The 16,725-nt window shown below is 47.0% G+C and overlaps 1 protein-coding gene across 3 annotated transcripts in view; it reads left to right on the plus strand.

Moving 5' to 3' along the window:
• Positions 2,899-16,725, plus strand: part of ARHGAP44 (Rho GTPase activating protein 44) — a 117,327-nt gene continuing 103,500 nt past the window's right edge. For all 3 annotated transcript variants that reach the window (XM_018064675.1, XM_018064677.1, XM_018064678.1), the window contains exon 1: positions 2,899-3,227. In XM_018064675.1, the coding sequence (XP_017920164.1) occupies positions 3,175-3,227 (53 nt within the window). In that variant the 5' untranslated portion in view covers positions 2,899-3,174. The remainder of the gene's footprint in view (positions 3,228-16,725) is intronic.

Here is a 16,725-nt window from a genome sequence, read left to right on the forward strand (position 1 = left end):
CTCAGCATTGAGGGCAGAGGCTGACATGATACCGGAGTTGTCTGCCGGAGTTCTGGAGGACAAGTGCTGTCCACTAGAACTTTCTGAGATGGTACGAATCTCCTAATTCTGTGCTGTTCAACACAGCAACCCCCTAGTCTCATGGGGCTATGAAGCCCTTAAAATGTGGCTAAGGTGATGGAGAAACTAAATTTTATTACTTTTAACTTTTAAAAGTTTTAATTGGAGGATAGCATTTTTTTTTTAAGATTTTTTTTTATTTGTGGCTGTTTGGGCTCGTTGTTGCTACACGGTCTCTTCTCCATTGCTGGGAAGTGGGTGCTGCCCTTTGTTGCGCTGTGCGGCTCTGCGGACTTCTCACTGTGGTGGCAGAGCTCGGACTCCTGACACATGGGCTCGGTAGTTCCAGCTCCTGGGCTCTAGAGCACAGGCTCAATAATTGTGGCAAGAGGGCTTAGTTGCTCTGCAGTATGAGGGATCTTCCAGATCAGGGATCGAACCTGTGATTCCTGCATTGGCAGGCAGATTCTTTACTACTGAGCCACCAGGGAAGCCCCAATGTTTTAAAATTATTTTTTAATTTTTAGGCTGCACCAGGTGGTGTCCAGGGATCTTAGTTCCTTGACCATCTATCGAACTCGTGCCCCCTGCAGTGGAAGTACAGAATCTTAACCACTGGGCCACCAGGGAAGTCCTGAGGAATTACATTTTCAATTTTAATTTCAATAGCCATGTGCTGCCGTGACTGATATACTGGACACTCTAGACGTTACGGGAGACAGTGCTACTATTAATAAAAGTCACCCAGTGTCCTTACTGCCTCACTATTATTTATACATATAAAAACATGCTGTGACTTGGTTTTTTAAAAAAATTCTCAAAATGGAAATAACTTTAGTTTGTAGAAAAATTATATTGACATTATAGGCATAACTCAGTTAAAAGCAAATAATGCCTTAACTTATTAATTGGCTAGAGCTGCTGACCTAATAAGCTGAGGCTAAATTCACAACTTAATTAAAGATTTCATGTTCATTCAGCCAAGACATGCCTCAAACCATCTTTTGTTCATCTGGTCAGCAAGATACTTAGAACCATATGGAGGACATCTTGAAACTATAATCAACCTATGCAAAATAGCCCATTGCAAAAAAAAGTTCTTTCATTTGTCAGACTAGTAATTCTGCTGTAGGAAGAGCATTTCTCTCTATTGCAATCATGCTAATCTTATTTGTAGGAAATGAAGAGGACATAATGTACTATATAGAAATTTAGATGTTACTTGATTGTTGATAGTTTAGCAAACAGATCTCTAACTTTGCTATCTCTCAAGCGGTATTATTTCTCTATTGGAGATGAGAAAACTGACTTAGAGAGGGTATGTACTTTCTCCCTGAAGTGAGGTGAAGTGAAGTCGCTCAGTCGCGTCTGACTCTTTGCGACCCCATGGACTGTAGCCTACCAGGCTCCTCCATCCATGGGATTTTCCAGGCAAGAGTGCTGGAGTGGATTGCCATTTCCTTCTCCAGGGGATCTTCCCGAACCAGGAATCGAGCTCGGGTCTCCCGCATTGCAGGCAGACGCTTTACCGTCTGAGCCACCAGGGAAGCCCCTAAGGTTTCTTTCTCCCTAAGGTTATATAACTGGTATTTGGAGTTGTAATACTCATATCTCTTTGATCCAAAGACCCTCCCACCCAACACACTGCTCTTACTTGGTAGATGATGATAAAACCTAACTGAAGTCACCATTGTTTTCCAAAGGATAAAGGCTGCAGAAGGTCATGACCCCTTTTCAAAAGCCAACTGATGCTAATGCGCCACCACCATGTAGGATGCTGCTGGCCAGTCACAGCTGATGGCACTTGGTCTTCAGCGGTAGTAGGGACATGAGGCTGGAGTCTAAGCCGCACAAGAAAGTGATCCCGGTCAAACTGGAACCCGTGATCATGCCACTATCATTTTATTGGCTTCTGGTTACCTACTAGGTTTGTTGAGAAGCAAGCATCACACTTCTGGGATGTATGCTACACCTGGTGCAAAATCTGCCCAACACTCTTGCCCCAAGCTTAACCCAGGCCCTCAGTGTTAATCATCTGCAGCTTTATGAGCCATGTTCTTGCAGGCATGGCTTCCTTCTGGGAATTCAAAGCAGCAATACCTTACATTCTCTTAAAATACAAACAGGTGGTTTCCAGAAAGGAGGGTGGGAGGCAGTGGGCGAAAGAGGTGAAGGGGATTAAGAGGCACAAATCTCCAGTTATATGTCAGTTGTTCAGTTGCTCTGTTCTGTTGGACCTTTGCAACATAAGGGATATGGTCAGTAACATTGTAATAGCTTTGTGTGTGGACAGTTGGTTACTAGATTTATGGCGGTGATCGTTTGCAAATGTCAAATCATCATGTGAAACACCTGAAGTATTAGTCCCTCAGTCCTGTCTGACTCCCTGCGATTGCAGACTGCGAGGCACCTCTCTCCATGTTCTCTAGGCAAGAATACTGGAGTGGGTAGCCATTCCCTTCTCCAAGGAGTCTTCCCAACCCAGGGGCTGAACCCAGGTCTCCTGCATTGCAGGCAGATTCTTTACCCTCTGAGCCTCCAGGGAAACCCAGTACACCTGAAACTGACATGATATTGTACATGCCCTGTATTTCATTAAAAAGGAAAAAAAAAGGCAATGGATGCTCCTTATTTGCTGTTGTATTCTCGGTTCCACTTTGCTATTTCTAAAGCCGGAAAACAAGGGCAGAGCCGCTGGCCCCACGTGGACACCCGGGACCGTGGCGAGGTGGGCGCCGAGCGCGGAACTACAAGCCCCAGAATGCACGGCGCCCTCTGCACAGGCGCAGCGGGGACCCCCCCTCCCGGGCCAGCCGGTCAGCGGCCAGCCTGCGGAGACCCGGGTCCCGCGCCGTAGCTGGGCTAGGGGCAGCGGCCGGAGCGGACCCGGCGGCGGCGCCCAGGGCGGCCCGGGCGTGGCCATGAGGGCTCCGCGGCTGCACGAGGAGTAGGCGGTGGAGCCCCCGGGAGGGAGCCGCGAGCGGGCCAGACGGCTCGAGAGGCTCCGCAGTGCCGCCGCCCGGGAGGCTCGGCGCGGGAGCCATGTAACCCTGCGGCGGGCTCCGGGCTGCTTCGTCCTCCCCAGCTCCGGGCTAACGCGCCAGCGGGGCCACGATGAAGAAGCAGTTCAACCGCATGCGCCAGCTGGCCAACCAGACGGTGGGCAGGTAGGTCACCCGCCGGCCGGGCGCGCGGCGGGGCTGTATCCCCCTGCGCGCGCAGGTAGGTGATGGAGCGGGCTCGCCGGCCCCCGCCGGTCCTCTCCCCTAGCTCGGGGCGTCGCTCGCGGGCGCGACCCCTCCTCCCCGAAGTTCTCTCGGACCCCCGAGCCATCCAGACCTCTGCCCGCCGCTCCGGGGCTCCGGTTGCCAAGCGCGAAGAATGACGCATCCTTTACCTGCGTCCCCAGCTGCCCCTTCACCTTGTCCTCCCTGCACCACCCCCCCTCCCCCCGCCCCCCGGGACTCCCTTCACCCTCTGGCACCAGAGCGTCCTGGAAACAGGTGTTCGCTCTGATCGTGCTGGAGGCCGCCGACCCGCGGTCGCTCTTCGAAGATGCATGCCCCTCCAGCTCCGAGTTCGGGGCTCCTTGGGGGGGTCCGGCGGCGCGGGGAGGGGGGGAATGTTGGGCCTGGTGGGTCGGCTTGACAGCTGAGCCTGCCCCTCCCGGGGCTCTGGCTGTGCGAGATGCTGAATCTCTTTTCCTGGCCGGGTTTGTCGAGGTGTTAGGTGGCGGGGAGAGATCGGTAGGGGTGGGGGCCGCGGCAGGGAAGGTGCTGGTGGAATGGCGCGGCAGTCGCTCGGTCCTGACACTGATTTCAGTGGCGGCTTGCTGGGGGTGGGGGGGGGGGAGAGGGGGTGGGGCGGCGGGGGTGGCGGTGAAGGCTGCAGAGGAGGCCCAACTCCTCTGGAAGATAAGATAAGCAGAAGGAAGATCACAGCCAGGTAGGGGAGGCCAGGGAACCCCGGCCCCAGAGTTGGAAAGAACCGGATCCTAGCGCAAGACCTCGCCGCCGACTGTCATCACCAAAATGGGCTACATCTGGGCTAGTGTCTCCTGGGGCCGCTGTGTGGGGTGCCGGTGTCTGTTCCTGTTACATAAGGGTTCCGGTGGGTCTCTTCCCAAGCTCTGCACACAGACTGGTTGGGTAGAGAGGGTTTTTCGTGAAACTTCTGTCCCTGGAGAGAGATTTCCGTTGCTTCTGTGGCCAAGGAATTTGGGTGTGCTGTCTTAAGGCCGGCGAAAAGAAGAGAACCCAATCTTGGGTGCAATTCAAGTACAAGCTCAACACCTCGAGGGCCCTCCACTAGGTTTACCAAGAAACCAAATACCTTTATTGGGTGGGAAATGGAGCCCCAACTGGCATCTGGCCAGTTGGGAGTGTGGCCCTCCTGGGGGGGACACTAAACACCCTTCGTAAGCACACTGCCCTAATTACGGTGGGCATTTGGGGGCAGGGGGGATGCGGGCGGCTTGTTAGGCTTCCAGATGGCTCCCAAGCAACCATATCTAAAATGGACTTGGATGCATTTTCCTTTTTCCCAAACACATGTGCTTTCACAGGGGGGAGAATTTATGAATAGCAGAGTCAGATTAGCCCAGATTTCTGGCATGGTATTGCCACAGATAGAGCCTCACGTGGGCTGCGGAACCTTTCCGTATGTTGGATGCGGAAACCGTGTTTTCCTGTCTGGGTCATTTAGCAGATGATGGTCCAGTTGACCTGTCTTTAGTGATTGACTTCTGCATCACCCCAGGGGCTGGCATGGGTCTTCAGGTCTTCACACCAGACCAACCACGTGACCAGGGACCTATAATCTTAGACCTGGATCTCCCTTCTCACTTGGTCTTGAGGTTCCACTTCGGTCATCGAAGCAAAATGTTAGCAAGGTGTCATGCTTTCTTCCCAGTACCCCTAAAACACAGCTGTTTCTTTTCAGGACTTGTTTCAAAGTAGAACCTTGGGCATAAAACCTGATTTCCAGCCTCATCCATGGATGGAATGACCAAGGGCGAATGGAGGTTGGGTTTCAGCATAGGTACCAGGTGTTCTTACTAATTTGAAAGCATATTCTTGGAGCGCCAAGCAGCTGGTCACTAAGAGGTACTTTCCACTTGTTTATGGAGACACTGGTGATTGCTGACGTGTGGATGAATTTTGACTCTTTATCAGGTAGCGTTGGGACCAGCTCACTGTTGTGTTAATCACTAGTCTCTATCCATTTTGATGACGTTCTGAGTTGAGTGAACCTTTTAGGGCAAAAACTAGTTTGTATTATTTTGCTGCTGAAAAGGCTTCAGTGGCTTTTCATTGCCCTGAGCGCCCCAAATCTTTCCAGGGGCCTACAAGACCTGGCCAGACGTGGCTCCCTTCTGGTCTTTTCATTCTCCTTCTGTTCCGCTGACCCCTCCCGTCCTCCTCTGTGCTCCATCGACGGTGGCCTTCCTTGCCCCAAATGCACCAAGCTCACTTCTGTCTGGGGATCTTGCTCCAGGTGTTTCCCACTTTCCCTGCTTGGCTAAGGGTCCGCTCTTCCTGCATGCCTCTTCCTCTTCATCCAGGTCTTTGCTCAAAGACTTTTGAGAGGGCCCCTTCCCCTCTTCCCACTCCCCCCGTCATCTTGTTCATTTTTGTCACAGCACTCATCACTCTTTGAAATGCTCTTCTTTTTCATTTTTTTTTTTTTTGATTTCTTACAAGCACAAAACCGTAGAATGTACCTACTGCCATTGTATGCTCAGTGTGTATAGTGCAATGCTTTCTAGGCAGTTGGTCCTCAGTTCATGGTTGTTGATTAATCCAGTTGACCATGGGGTCCATGCAGGTAAGTAAAAGGGGGCAGTCACTTTCTCTTACGGAGAACGTACCAAGGCATGATCCTAACGCTGCTTCTTAATTTCTTGACTCGGTAGAAGCAGTGGGATTGGATGCTTGGAATTTAGGTGTGGGGTTGGTGGACCACCTATTGGTGATGCTTTAACAAGCCACTGGATGCTTGCCCTGTGTGTCTTTGAAAGGATGACATTCTTGTCTTTGAGGGAGGGCAAAGAGATGCGAGGGTGGTCCTACCTCTTGGCATCTCACCCGGCTTGCCTTCTGTAAGCGGTAGGTTCTGGACGTCTCCTGAATATAAAACTGCCAGGGATCAGATCCAGTCTCTTTAACGAGGAAATGCTGTACTTACACATACCTTATGGAGTTAGCAGTATTTTCTCTTGAAGTGAGTGCTTCTCTGTAAAGAGGGTGCCAGCAACTGGGAAGAGTTTCAAGCCCACTGCAGTTAACTAGGAAAAGTGTCGTCTCCTCCTTGGTTTGCTTCTCCCATCTGTGCACACCTTCCTTCTCCTCTCCGTTCGCTGCAGCCCATCTTTTGGGAAGCATCTCTCGACTTTCCAGACTGTACCACCGAGCGCCTCGTGGTTCCAGGTAGCACTGGCTTTTGAGTGGGATGCATCTGGCTGGATGGTTCCTGACTACAGGATCTTGAGCTGGGCTCTGCTCCTTAGTTTCCTCATCTGCAAAATGGGCATAATAAGGGTTGTGCTGAGGTGATGGAATAGGAAAGGACCTTTTGTATTCTATGACAAGTTCATCACTAAAGGGATGTTGCCAGTAAGCTTAAATTACACATAATGGCCTGTCTCTGGGAGTCCTGCCCCCCAGGTCATGAGCATTAAGCCAAACTACCTTAGTTTAGCTTCCAGGAAACTTCCTGATCAAGCTCACCTGTGAATGACTGCAGGGAGAAAGAAATTAACACATCCCTTCTGGAGGCTAACCCAAACCAAGAAATGTTTGACTTTACTGTCCCTCCCCCCCGCCTTTTTTTTTTTTTTTAGTATTAATGTAAAAGAAGCCTGAATTCGAACTCAGGCGAGATGGATCTTTGGGACATGAGTCCACCATCTTCTTGGTTTGCTGGCTTTCCAAATAAAGTCACTATTCCTTGGTCCAACAGCTCCTCTCTCAATTTATTGGCCTCTTGTGTGGCGAGCAGTACAAGCTTGGACTCAGTACCAGTGATGTTGTGATTGTGGCAATGAGGTCATGGGATTACCCCCAGAAAGCACCCAAAACCATGCTCAGCCAAGGCATGCTTCATAAATAGTAGCCACAAGTACCTTTGGGCAGATGCCATTCCTGGCTTGTATGCTTATTCTTTCATTCAGTAAATGCTTATTGGATGCCTGCTATTTGCCAGGCTCTGTACTTGTTCACGAACTGTTGCTGTGCAGAGTAAACAAAACCCGTTTCTCTTGTGTACTGTAATTTTTATCTTGTCTCACTTACCTTTCCCAGTAGACTTTAAGCTCCTTGCAGGCAGGAACAGCTGTCCTCTAATGCCTGGCGTATAGTCGGTTCTCTGAAATTCTTTGGCAATTGAATATATAAGTGAATGAGAGGTCCTGGTGTCATGGACAAGGATGTGAGAGGCTCCAGACACGGCCCCTTTCTCCTTTTGGGATGGTAATGGGTGTGCTGATGCATGACCACAGCTGTACTCCTGGGCGTTGGAAGGACGGAGCAGGAGTTAAGGGAGGAATCAGTTCATGCTGGCTTAGGATACTGAGTTTCTTACCTTGAGGAGAGTCTATCGGTTGCTGGGGTGAGAGGCACTCTGAAAGACATAGAGTATTTTTTCTGCAAAAGGCATGTGGTTTGTGTTGGGTGGAAATAGAGCCCTGAGCTGAGATTTAGAGACCTGCTAGGTGACCCAGAAAATAGAACTAAAACTGGCCTTCCTGGTGGCTCAGACGGTAAAGAAGTTGCCTGCAGTGCAGGAATCGTGGGTTTGATCCCTGGGTCAAGAAGGTCCCCATGGAGAAGAGAATGGCTACCCACTCCAGTATTCTTGCCTGGAGAATTCCATGGACAGAGGAGCCTGGCAGGCTACAATCCATGGGGTCACAAAAGTGTCAGACACAACTGAGTGACTAACACACTAGGTGACTGAGAAAATGGAAGTAAAACTAGCACCTTGACTTGGTGAGGAGGAGGTTCCTTCAGGCTCCAGTGAGGGGTGGTGGACGGCATAGCAGCCCCTGCCGTAGATGTCTATTAAGAGTTAAAGGGAGCCTGGCTTATATCGAGTACCCAGGAAATGGTTGGTGAGGCTCCTTGTGCCCATTCAGTCCTCTGAAAACACTGGCTTCCGAGTGTAAAGGACTTCTCAGATGCCCACAGCCACTGACCAGTGATGGCTATCAATGGGCTCTGTGCTAAGTTGCATTAGTCGTGTCCAACTCTTTGTGACCCCATGAACCATAGCCCACCAGGCTCCTCTGTCCATGGGATTCTCCAGGCAAGAATACTGGAGTGGGCTGCCATTTGTTTCTCCAGGGGATCCTCCTGACGCAGGAATCGAACCCCCGTCTCTTATGTCTCCCAAATTGGCAGGTGCCACCTGGGAAGCCCTCATTGCTCATGTGCAAAACAGGGTGATGTTCAAGGGACTCGAGTAGACAAGGAGCTCTGGAAGTGTGGGAGGGACCAAGTCTGGTTGGGTTGGATTCTTTGGTTCTTAAAGCTCTGAGTTGGGGGAGTGGAAGGTCAAGTTTGGTCTGTGCAGCCCCGTCTTCCACTTCTAGACTGCTCGGCCTGCCACCTTGGGCAGGCTTGGTTTCTGGTGCAGAGCCGGGAGGGCTGAGCATCACTGCTGCTGTGCAGCTCTCAGGATGCCACTGCTGCCACCAGGGGTACCCAGATAGATGCCGAGGATGCAGCCGTCTCCAGGAGCACTGGTGCTGCAGACACCTTGGCTCGAGCCAAAGCAGCCAAGACCAGTGAGGATCTTTTCCTGAAGGTGTCTCTGAGACACTTCTTGGCCCATCAGCAGGCCTCCTAAGAGCCATGGTCCAGTTGATAGGGCGTCACAGAAAAGTCAGAACCAACTCCAGATTAGTCATCGGACTCTTGTGCTCCTGCCTGTATTTCCCCGTGTCTTTCTGTTACGCAATAGGGCTGGGCACACCCAAACCTGTCCCCCCAGGAGCACTGTGGATGTTTGTAAGGTCTCAGAGTGATGTTTTTCATTAGTTTTATGGAAGCCTGTGTCAGGCCACCTGCTGCGGTGTGTGTGTGTGACAGAGAAACAGAATGTACTCACCGACGGATGAGCAGGCTAGCAGATCTGGAATGTATTCTCTGCTTGAGTCTTCCAGGCTCCTCACTATGCAGACCTGCCAGCTTGCAGCCTCGGGCTGGACTGCTCCCGGTTGTCAGGATTTCCTGCAGGACTCTGTTCTCCCAGACCTGCAAGTCATCACCAGGGAGCCATTCTCAGCAGCAGATAATGACTCCCCCCTTCCATTGTCCATCCAGCGAAGAAATGTATCACGATGGGTGATGACGACTGTTTCCCCTCTAGACAAAGTGAATCAGTAGCTGAGCAGAACAGTCATTCAGTTGAAGGTTGTTTCTTTTAGAGGGGATTAGTAAGGATCTCCTGATCTCTTTTAATAATATGAGATTCAAATGCCATATTGATAATGACAACATGTATTTCAAATGCTATATTGATGACAATGGGAAATAATACAATTAAGCCTCAACTCTGCAAGGAGTTAGTGGTAGTTTGGAGAGAGGTGTGGGGAGACCGGGAGTGGGAAAGAGTTAGGGCTCTCCCGTTGGGTGCTGACGCACCTCTGCCTTTGGGAAGTGTGTGGCTGTCTAGCAATTTTAAACTCTCCTTTCTGTCCAGGAAGCAGATGTTTTTGCTTTCATTTTCCAACTTCAGAGTTTATTTTTAGGATAAATGTTTATTTTCCCACAGAATTCAATTTACTTTTTTTAAAACTTTCTTTTCGGTTGTGTAGATGATACTTGTTTATTGTAGAAAAGTTATAGACTCGAGGGTGGGCAAAAAGGCAAAAAAAAAAAAAAATCATCAGTCTTACTACCTGGAGCGACTTCATGGGTGGTGCGGTGGTTAAGACTCCCTGCTTCACTGCAGAGGGCTCGGGTTCAATCCCTAGTCGGGAGCTTAGATCCTGCCTGCCACAAGGTATGGCCAGAAAACAAAACAGAAACCCCCCAAACCAGTAATCTGACTACCTGGAGACCGCAGTAATATTATGGATATAGTCTTCCAAGTTTTTAATAGGTATATTTCTATTCTTAAAGACATAGCGACCAGTGGCTCTGTACTTTTTGCAACCCGTCTTTTCCTTCTTTGTGTTATATTTTGAATATCTTCCCATGTCGGTAGCTGTGTTTACAGCATGACTTTTCAAAGCTATGTAATATTACATTAGAGTCCACTGAGTTCCTTTGGTAATCATGTAGCAAGTATTTCCTATGGGTTTACTTTCCTAGGATGAGGTCTTAGAAACGGAGTTTCTAGGCCAAAGAATAAATGAGTTTTTAAGACTGTGAGAGTGTATATTTCATATATATGAATCACACACACATTTTCTGTTTTCATCCTCAGAAGAATTGTTAATTTCTTCTCCCCAACTCCATCAGTAACTAATTTTATGACTTTGTTAATTACCTGAATAAAACCAAAACCTTTTTTCCTCTCAAATTTCTATAGTGAGGTTGAGCATTTTTTATGTCTATTGGATGTTTGTGGCCTTTTGTGAGTTGCCTGTATAGGTCTTTGTCCCATGTCTTTACAGTCATGTTCATGACTATTTCTGATTGATTTTAAGGTCATTGCTAATATATTAAGTATATACACTTAGTCTTATGCCATGCAGTCTCCCTATAGTTTTCTCTGCCTTTGATATTTTATGTCATTTTTAATATTTCATGACCTCAAGTCTATCAATTTATGGTTTGTGCTTTAAATGTTATGCTTTGGAACACTTTTCTCAGCCTAAGATTACATAAATACATGGGTTTGATTCTTAGGTTGGGAATTTTCATTACCATTTATATAATTTTATTTTGCCACCAGATCTTTTATTTGTCAAATTCTGTGATTTTGGTGTGTGACATCACATAGGTGTCACGTTTAGTTTTTGTTTCTAAACAGTTGTTGTTGCTCAGTTGCTGAGCTGTTTCTGACTCTTGGCAATGCCATGGACTGCAGTACACCAGGCTCCTCTGTCCTTCACTCTCTCCCAGAGTTCATGTCCATTGAATTGGTGGTGCTCTCTAACCTTTCATCCTCTTTGTCCTCTTTTCCTCCTGCCCTCAATGTTTTCCAGCATCAGGGTCTTTTCCAGTGAGTCAGCTCTTCGCATCAGGTGGCCACAGTACTAGAGCTTCAGCAGCAGTCCTTGAATGAGTATTCAGGGTTGATTTCCTTTAGGATGGGCTGGTTTGATCTCCTTGCAGTCCAAGGGACTCTCAAGAGTCTTCCACAGCACCACAGTTCAAAAGCATCAATTCTTTGGCACTGAGCAGGGATTTGAGGTGGGCTTTGCTGCCCAGGTGAGCAGGGGTGGATCGGTACATCCCATCCTTTGGGCAGGAGTGCAATGGAGTTGGTCTGGGCCCCTCATCCTAGCTTCGTCTGGGGCAACTCCTTGGCTTGACAATTAGGACTCAACAGCTTTGCCTAAAGATCGTGTGCCTTAGTCACAGCTAGTTATAAATAGCTTCCATATTTAAAAAAAATGTTGATTATATTCTTTTGGCTTTGCTCACTGGTTTATTTTTAGTATGTTTTAAAATGTATGCATTAAGTTGGGAGAAATTGACAATTTTGCAGTGTTTAGTATGATGAGAATTCTTTCTGTCTGGGAATGATATATTTATTCCAGTTTGTTTATGATCCTGTAATCTAGTTTTTGTCTACAAGGTCCTGAATAATCTTGCGCTTATGTTTAGGTAATTTGTTATTGTCATTACTGTAGCCTTAATGGTTGGAGTCTTTTGTTAAGTGATATTTTCTTACTCTTTATTGTTGGAATGTAGGAAAGTTGTTGATTCTTGTATAATTATCTTGATCACCTTCATACAGACTTTCTCATTGCTTATAAGTACTTTAACAGAAATTGAGTGTATTGAGTTTTCCAAGTAGTAATCATATTTTCTACAAATAGTAATTTTGTTTCTTCCTCTCCAGTATTATACTTATCATATTTTCATGTCTAATTGCATTGTCTAGGACTTACAGAACAGTGTTAAACTATTGATGAATATATGGTGAAATGTGAACTTCCCTGTCTTATTAGCTCTGGAAATGCATGATTGGTTTGAGAGACTTTGTTTTTTAATCATATTACATGTCGCATAAATTTATTATTTTATTTTGAATTTTTCTTTTGCACCAAAGTTAAATTTGACTGCATTGTCGTGGTCTTTAGAGGTAGTCATGTATTTTTCACTCAGTAATTTATGCCATAGATATTTATTGAGCACTTGCTATGTTCCAGGCATTATTTTCTGTGCTGCTGATACAGCAGTGATAGTTCCTCCTACACATGAAGGCCTTGTGTTGTACATTCTTGAGCCTCAGTAGACTTTCTGATATTGAGCTCTCCCTGCCTTCCTGCAGTTGATCTTATTTGACTATGCTTGCTAGTTATTTTTATACAGTGCTAGGTTTAGTGCTTCAGGATTTGGGCATTCAGTATTCCTATGTGTTCTTTTGTTGCTAAGTCTTATCTGACTCTTTGTGACCCCAGGTACTGCAGGACTCCAGGCTCCTCTGCCCCTGGATTTCCCAGGCAAGAATACTGGAGCAGGTTGCCGTTTCCTCCTCTAGGACATCTTCCCAACCTAAGAATCAAACCCATGTCGCCCGCATTGGCTGGTGGATTCTTTACCACTGAGCCATAACATTGTTAAACAGACTGTTCACTTCTTTTCCTGTGCAATGGTAAGGTAAGGAATTACTTGTTCTTTGAAGGTTCAAAACAACCTTTCCAGGACAGTTTTTGGAGGTGGTTCTTTGGCAGCTTTCCCAGTTTCTTCAGCGATCACTGGACTATTTGTGTTTTCTATCTTTTCCTGAGTCATTTTAGTAACCTATGTTATAGAAAAGCATTCCTTTTTTATGCCTTTAAAACTTAATAGAACCTGTGAGTATATAGTCGTACCTCCTTTGTCAGCCAAATTTGCATTTCCCTCTTTTCATCTGGACTAACTTTGCCAGGGGTTTCCCTTCTTCCCATACCCCAGATGCACCTCTCTTATGGTGGAGGATGTGATGAATCATGTTGGTTCTTTATGGAAGTGACACATGTCACTTCTGCTCACATCCAGTGGTTAGAGCAAGTCACCTGCCCCATCCCACCAGGAGCTGGGGCAGGGAAAGGCAGTCCCTTGTGGACCCGGAAAAGGAGAGCCACAAAGGCCACAGCTCTGTCTCTTGCCACCCGGGACTGGGCAGTGTCTTTTATAGGCTTTATTTATTTATTTATTTATTTTTTTTGACTCATGGCAGCAATACTTTGGCCATCTGATGTGAAGAGCTGACTCATTGGAAAAGACCCTGATGCTGGGAAAGATTGAGGGCAGGAGGAGAAGAGGGCAACAGAGGCTGAGATGGTTGGATGGCATCACTGACCCAATGGACATGAGTTTGAGCAAGCCCTGGGGGATGGTGAAGGACAGGGAAGCCTGGCGTGCTGCAGTCCATGGGGTCGCAAAGACTGGGACATGACTTAGTGATTGAACAACAATGTGGAAGCATGGCTAGAAGTTGGGTGCTCTGCGCAGCTCCATTTTGTGGAAGTGGCAGAGTAGGACAGGCGCAGACCATCAGAGCTGTGGCCTAAGTAGGCCACGCACGGGCAAATGCTCCCTCTCAGCTGCTCTCTCCTGAAGGTGGATCTTTGTAGCCTCTGGGTCCCTCCTGTTACTTCAGTTTAGGTGGTTCTGGAAATGCTAATGAACTGCTCTTGACATGATTAAAAATAACTGTCACATTCATTCAAGGTAATCGAGTGTCTTGTTGGTAGCCATCCACAAAGAGCATACTATGAACATCTGCCAATAGAAAATTCATTTTGTTTCCTGACTGTAGTTTCACCAGAAAGCATAAGGAGAGTGAGTGCCCTTTGAAAGTACTTTTTTTTTTTTTTAAAAAAAAAAGCTCTGTATTGGAAGAAAAGCAGTTTCTGTATCTGCAAAAGCCTCTACCAACTTCTACATGACAAATAAACTGAGCAGGGACCTTTACAAAATGAATGCTATAGAAAAGCATTCTTTTTTTATGATTTTGAAACTTGGTAGAATCTATGAGTATATACTCATATCTCATTTGTCATATCAGGGAAATGAAAAGTGGACTGAGCTTTTATTATTTTGTCATTTGCTTATGGATACTGTTATGGAGCTTCCCTGGTGGCTCAAATGGTAAAGAATCTGTCTGCAATGCAGGAGACACAGGTTCGATCCCTGGGATGGGAAAAACCCCTGCAGGAGGAAATGGCAACCCACTCCAGTATTCTTGCCTGGAGAATTCCACGGACAGAGGAGCCTGGTGGGCTGCAAAGAGTTGGACACGACTGAAGCGACTTGGCGTGGCATGAATACTGCTGGGATTGCAGATATAAGCTTCGTTTGCACAGCTGCTCTTGGTGGTGTGTGTCCTGCGTCTTACGGCAGACACTTGAATGCACTTTACAGACGTTCCTGTTTCATCTTCGTGACTCTTCAGAATAGTTACTAAAGTAGCAGGAGGGGCCCTGAGGCTGCAGAGGTCCATCCTCAGGAGACACCCCCAGTGTTTGCACAAGTCTCCAAGCAGGTGAGCGTGTGATGCTTCTGGGTGCAGAGTTGATAAGGAAAGGACAGCAGTTGAGATTTGCTCCTGGATTTGCTGGTTTTGACACTGATGTTCTTTATTGCTGTACTTTGAGTCTGGGCTTCCCTGGTAGCTCAGACGATAAAGAATGTCTGCAATGCAGGAGACCCAGGTTCAATCCCTGCATCGGGAAGATCCCCTGGAGAAGAAATGGCTACCCACTTCAGTATTCTTGCTTGCAGAATTCCATGGACAGAGGAGCCTGGTTGGCTACAGTCCATGGGGTCACAAAGATTTGGACACAACTGAGGGACTAACACTTTAACTTTTCACTTTGAGTCTGCAGGAGGGAAAAATTTGGAAAATGTTGAAATGTCTGACGTTAGTGGGATGACTAAATTCTGGCCCATCTATGCAGTTGTAACAATCTTAGTGTTTCCCTAACGTTCAAAAAAATGTAATGACTTGGGAGAAATGTTTAAGATAAGGAAACAGGATACAGAAGGCATACAAAGTTGAGACTGTACAGTTTTTTTTTTTGTTTTTTTTTGTTTTTTTTTTGTAAAGAGTACATAGAACAGACTGGAAGGAAATCAGGAAAGCCTGGACAATTCAGCATGCAGTGTTTATCTCTGGGTAGGATTAGGAGTGGTTTGGTTTCTTGCTATTTGCACTTTCTAAAAATTTCCAAATTCTTTAAAAATAAACACTAAAAAAAAAAAAAAAAAAATAAAAATAAACACTAAAAAAAAAAAAAAAACCCTTTCAAAGTGGGCAAATGTAAAATGTAGCTGGAAGTTCTCATGTGATACTGTTAAGTTTGGGGCCCTGGAAGGTCTGAATAGAAATGTTTGAAGTTCTTCTCAGCCTTGATTTTCAAACATGGGAAACATCTTATCTTCATGCTCTAGAAGGGACCTGATGTCAGATCTCATTTTACAGAACAGAATAGTCATCTCTTAAGAAGTGATCAGCTAATAGCCTTTGTGTGTGGCTACTTTTGAAAGCCACATCACATATTGAAACTTGGTTTGCATGACTTGCAGCTGAGGTCTAGTGGATCCCTGTGACCAGTTGGGGTTCTCTGGTTGCGGCAGTATGAAGAGCTAATTTAAGCCAAAATGAAGCTTTGGAAAGAAGGGCAGCTCAGAAAATCAACAGAGTGACCAGGTACGAGGGGCCACAGGACAGCCCTGCAGAGGTCATCTTTGGAAGGGTTGCTGCTGCTGCTGCTCCTACGTTGCTTCAGTCGTGTCCGACTCTGTGCAACCCCATAGACAGCAGCCCACCAGGCTCCCCTGTCCCTGGGATTCTCCAGGCAAGAACACTGGAGTGGGTTGCCATTTCCTTCTCCAGTGCATGAAAGTGAAAAGTGAAAGTGAAGTCGCTCAGTTGTGTCTGACTCTTATCGACCCCATGGACTACAGCCTATCAGGCTCCTGCATCCATGGGATTTTCCAGGCAAGAGTACTGGAGTGGGGTGCCATCACCTTCTCTGTTCGGAAAGGTTACTTCCCTGTAAATGGGCTTATTTACAACACAGAAACAGACCCGCAGACTTAGCAAACAAACTTAAGGTTACCGAAAGGGAAAAAGGAAGGGTGGATAAATTAGGGCTTTGGGAATAACGTATATATACTACTATGTTTAAAATAGGTAACCAACAAAGATCTGCTGTATAGCGCAGAGGACTCTACTCAGTATTTTGTAATAACCTATATGGGGAAAGAATCTGGAAAGTATATATACACACACACATATAGGGCCTCCCAGGTGGCGCTAGTGGTAAAAAACCCGCCTGCCAATGCAGGATTGACCCAGGGTTTGATCCCTGGGTTGGGGAGTTCCCCTGGAGGAGGGCATGGCAACCCACTCCACTATTCTTGCCTGGAGAATCCTGTGGAAAGAGGAGCCTGGAAGGCTACAGACCATGGACTTCCAAAGAGCTGGACACACGCACGCACGCGCGCGCGCGCGCACACACACACACACACACACACTCTAAACTATATAAATGCA

This window comes from Capra hircus, chromosome 19, assembly GCF_001704415.2.
Source record: "Capra hircus breed San Clemente chromosome 19, ASM170441v1, whole genome shotgun sequence".
NCBI classification, from domain to species: Eukaryota; Metazoa; Chordata; class Mammalia; order Artiodactyla; family Bovidae; genus Capra; species Capra hircus.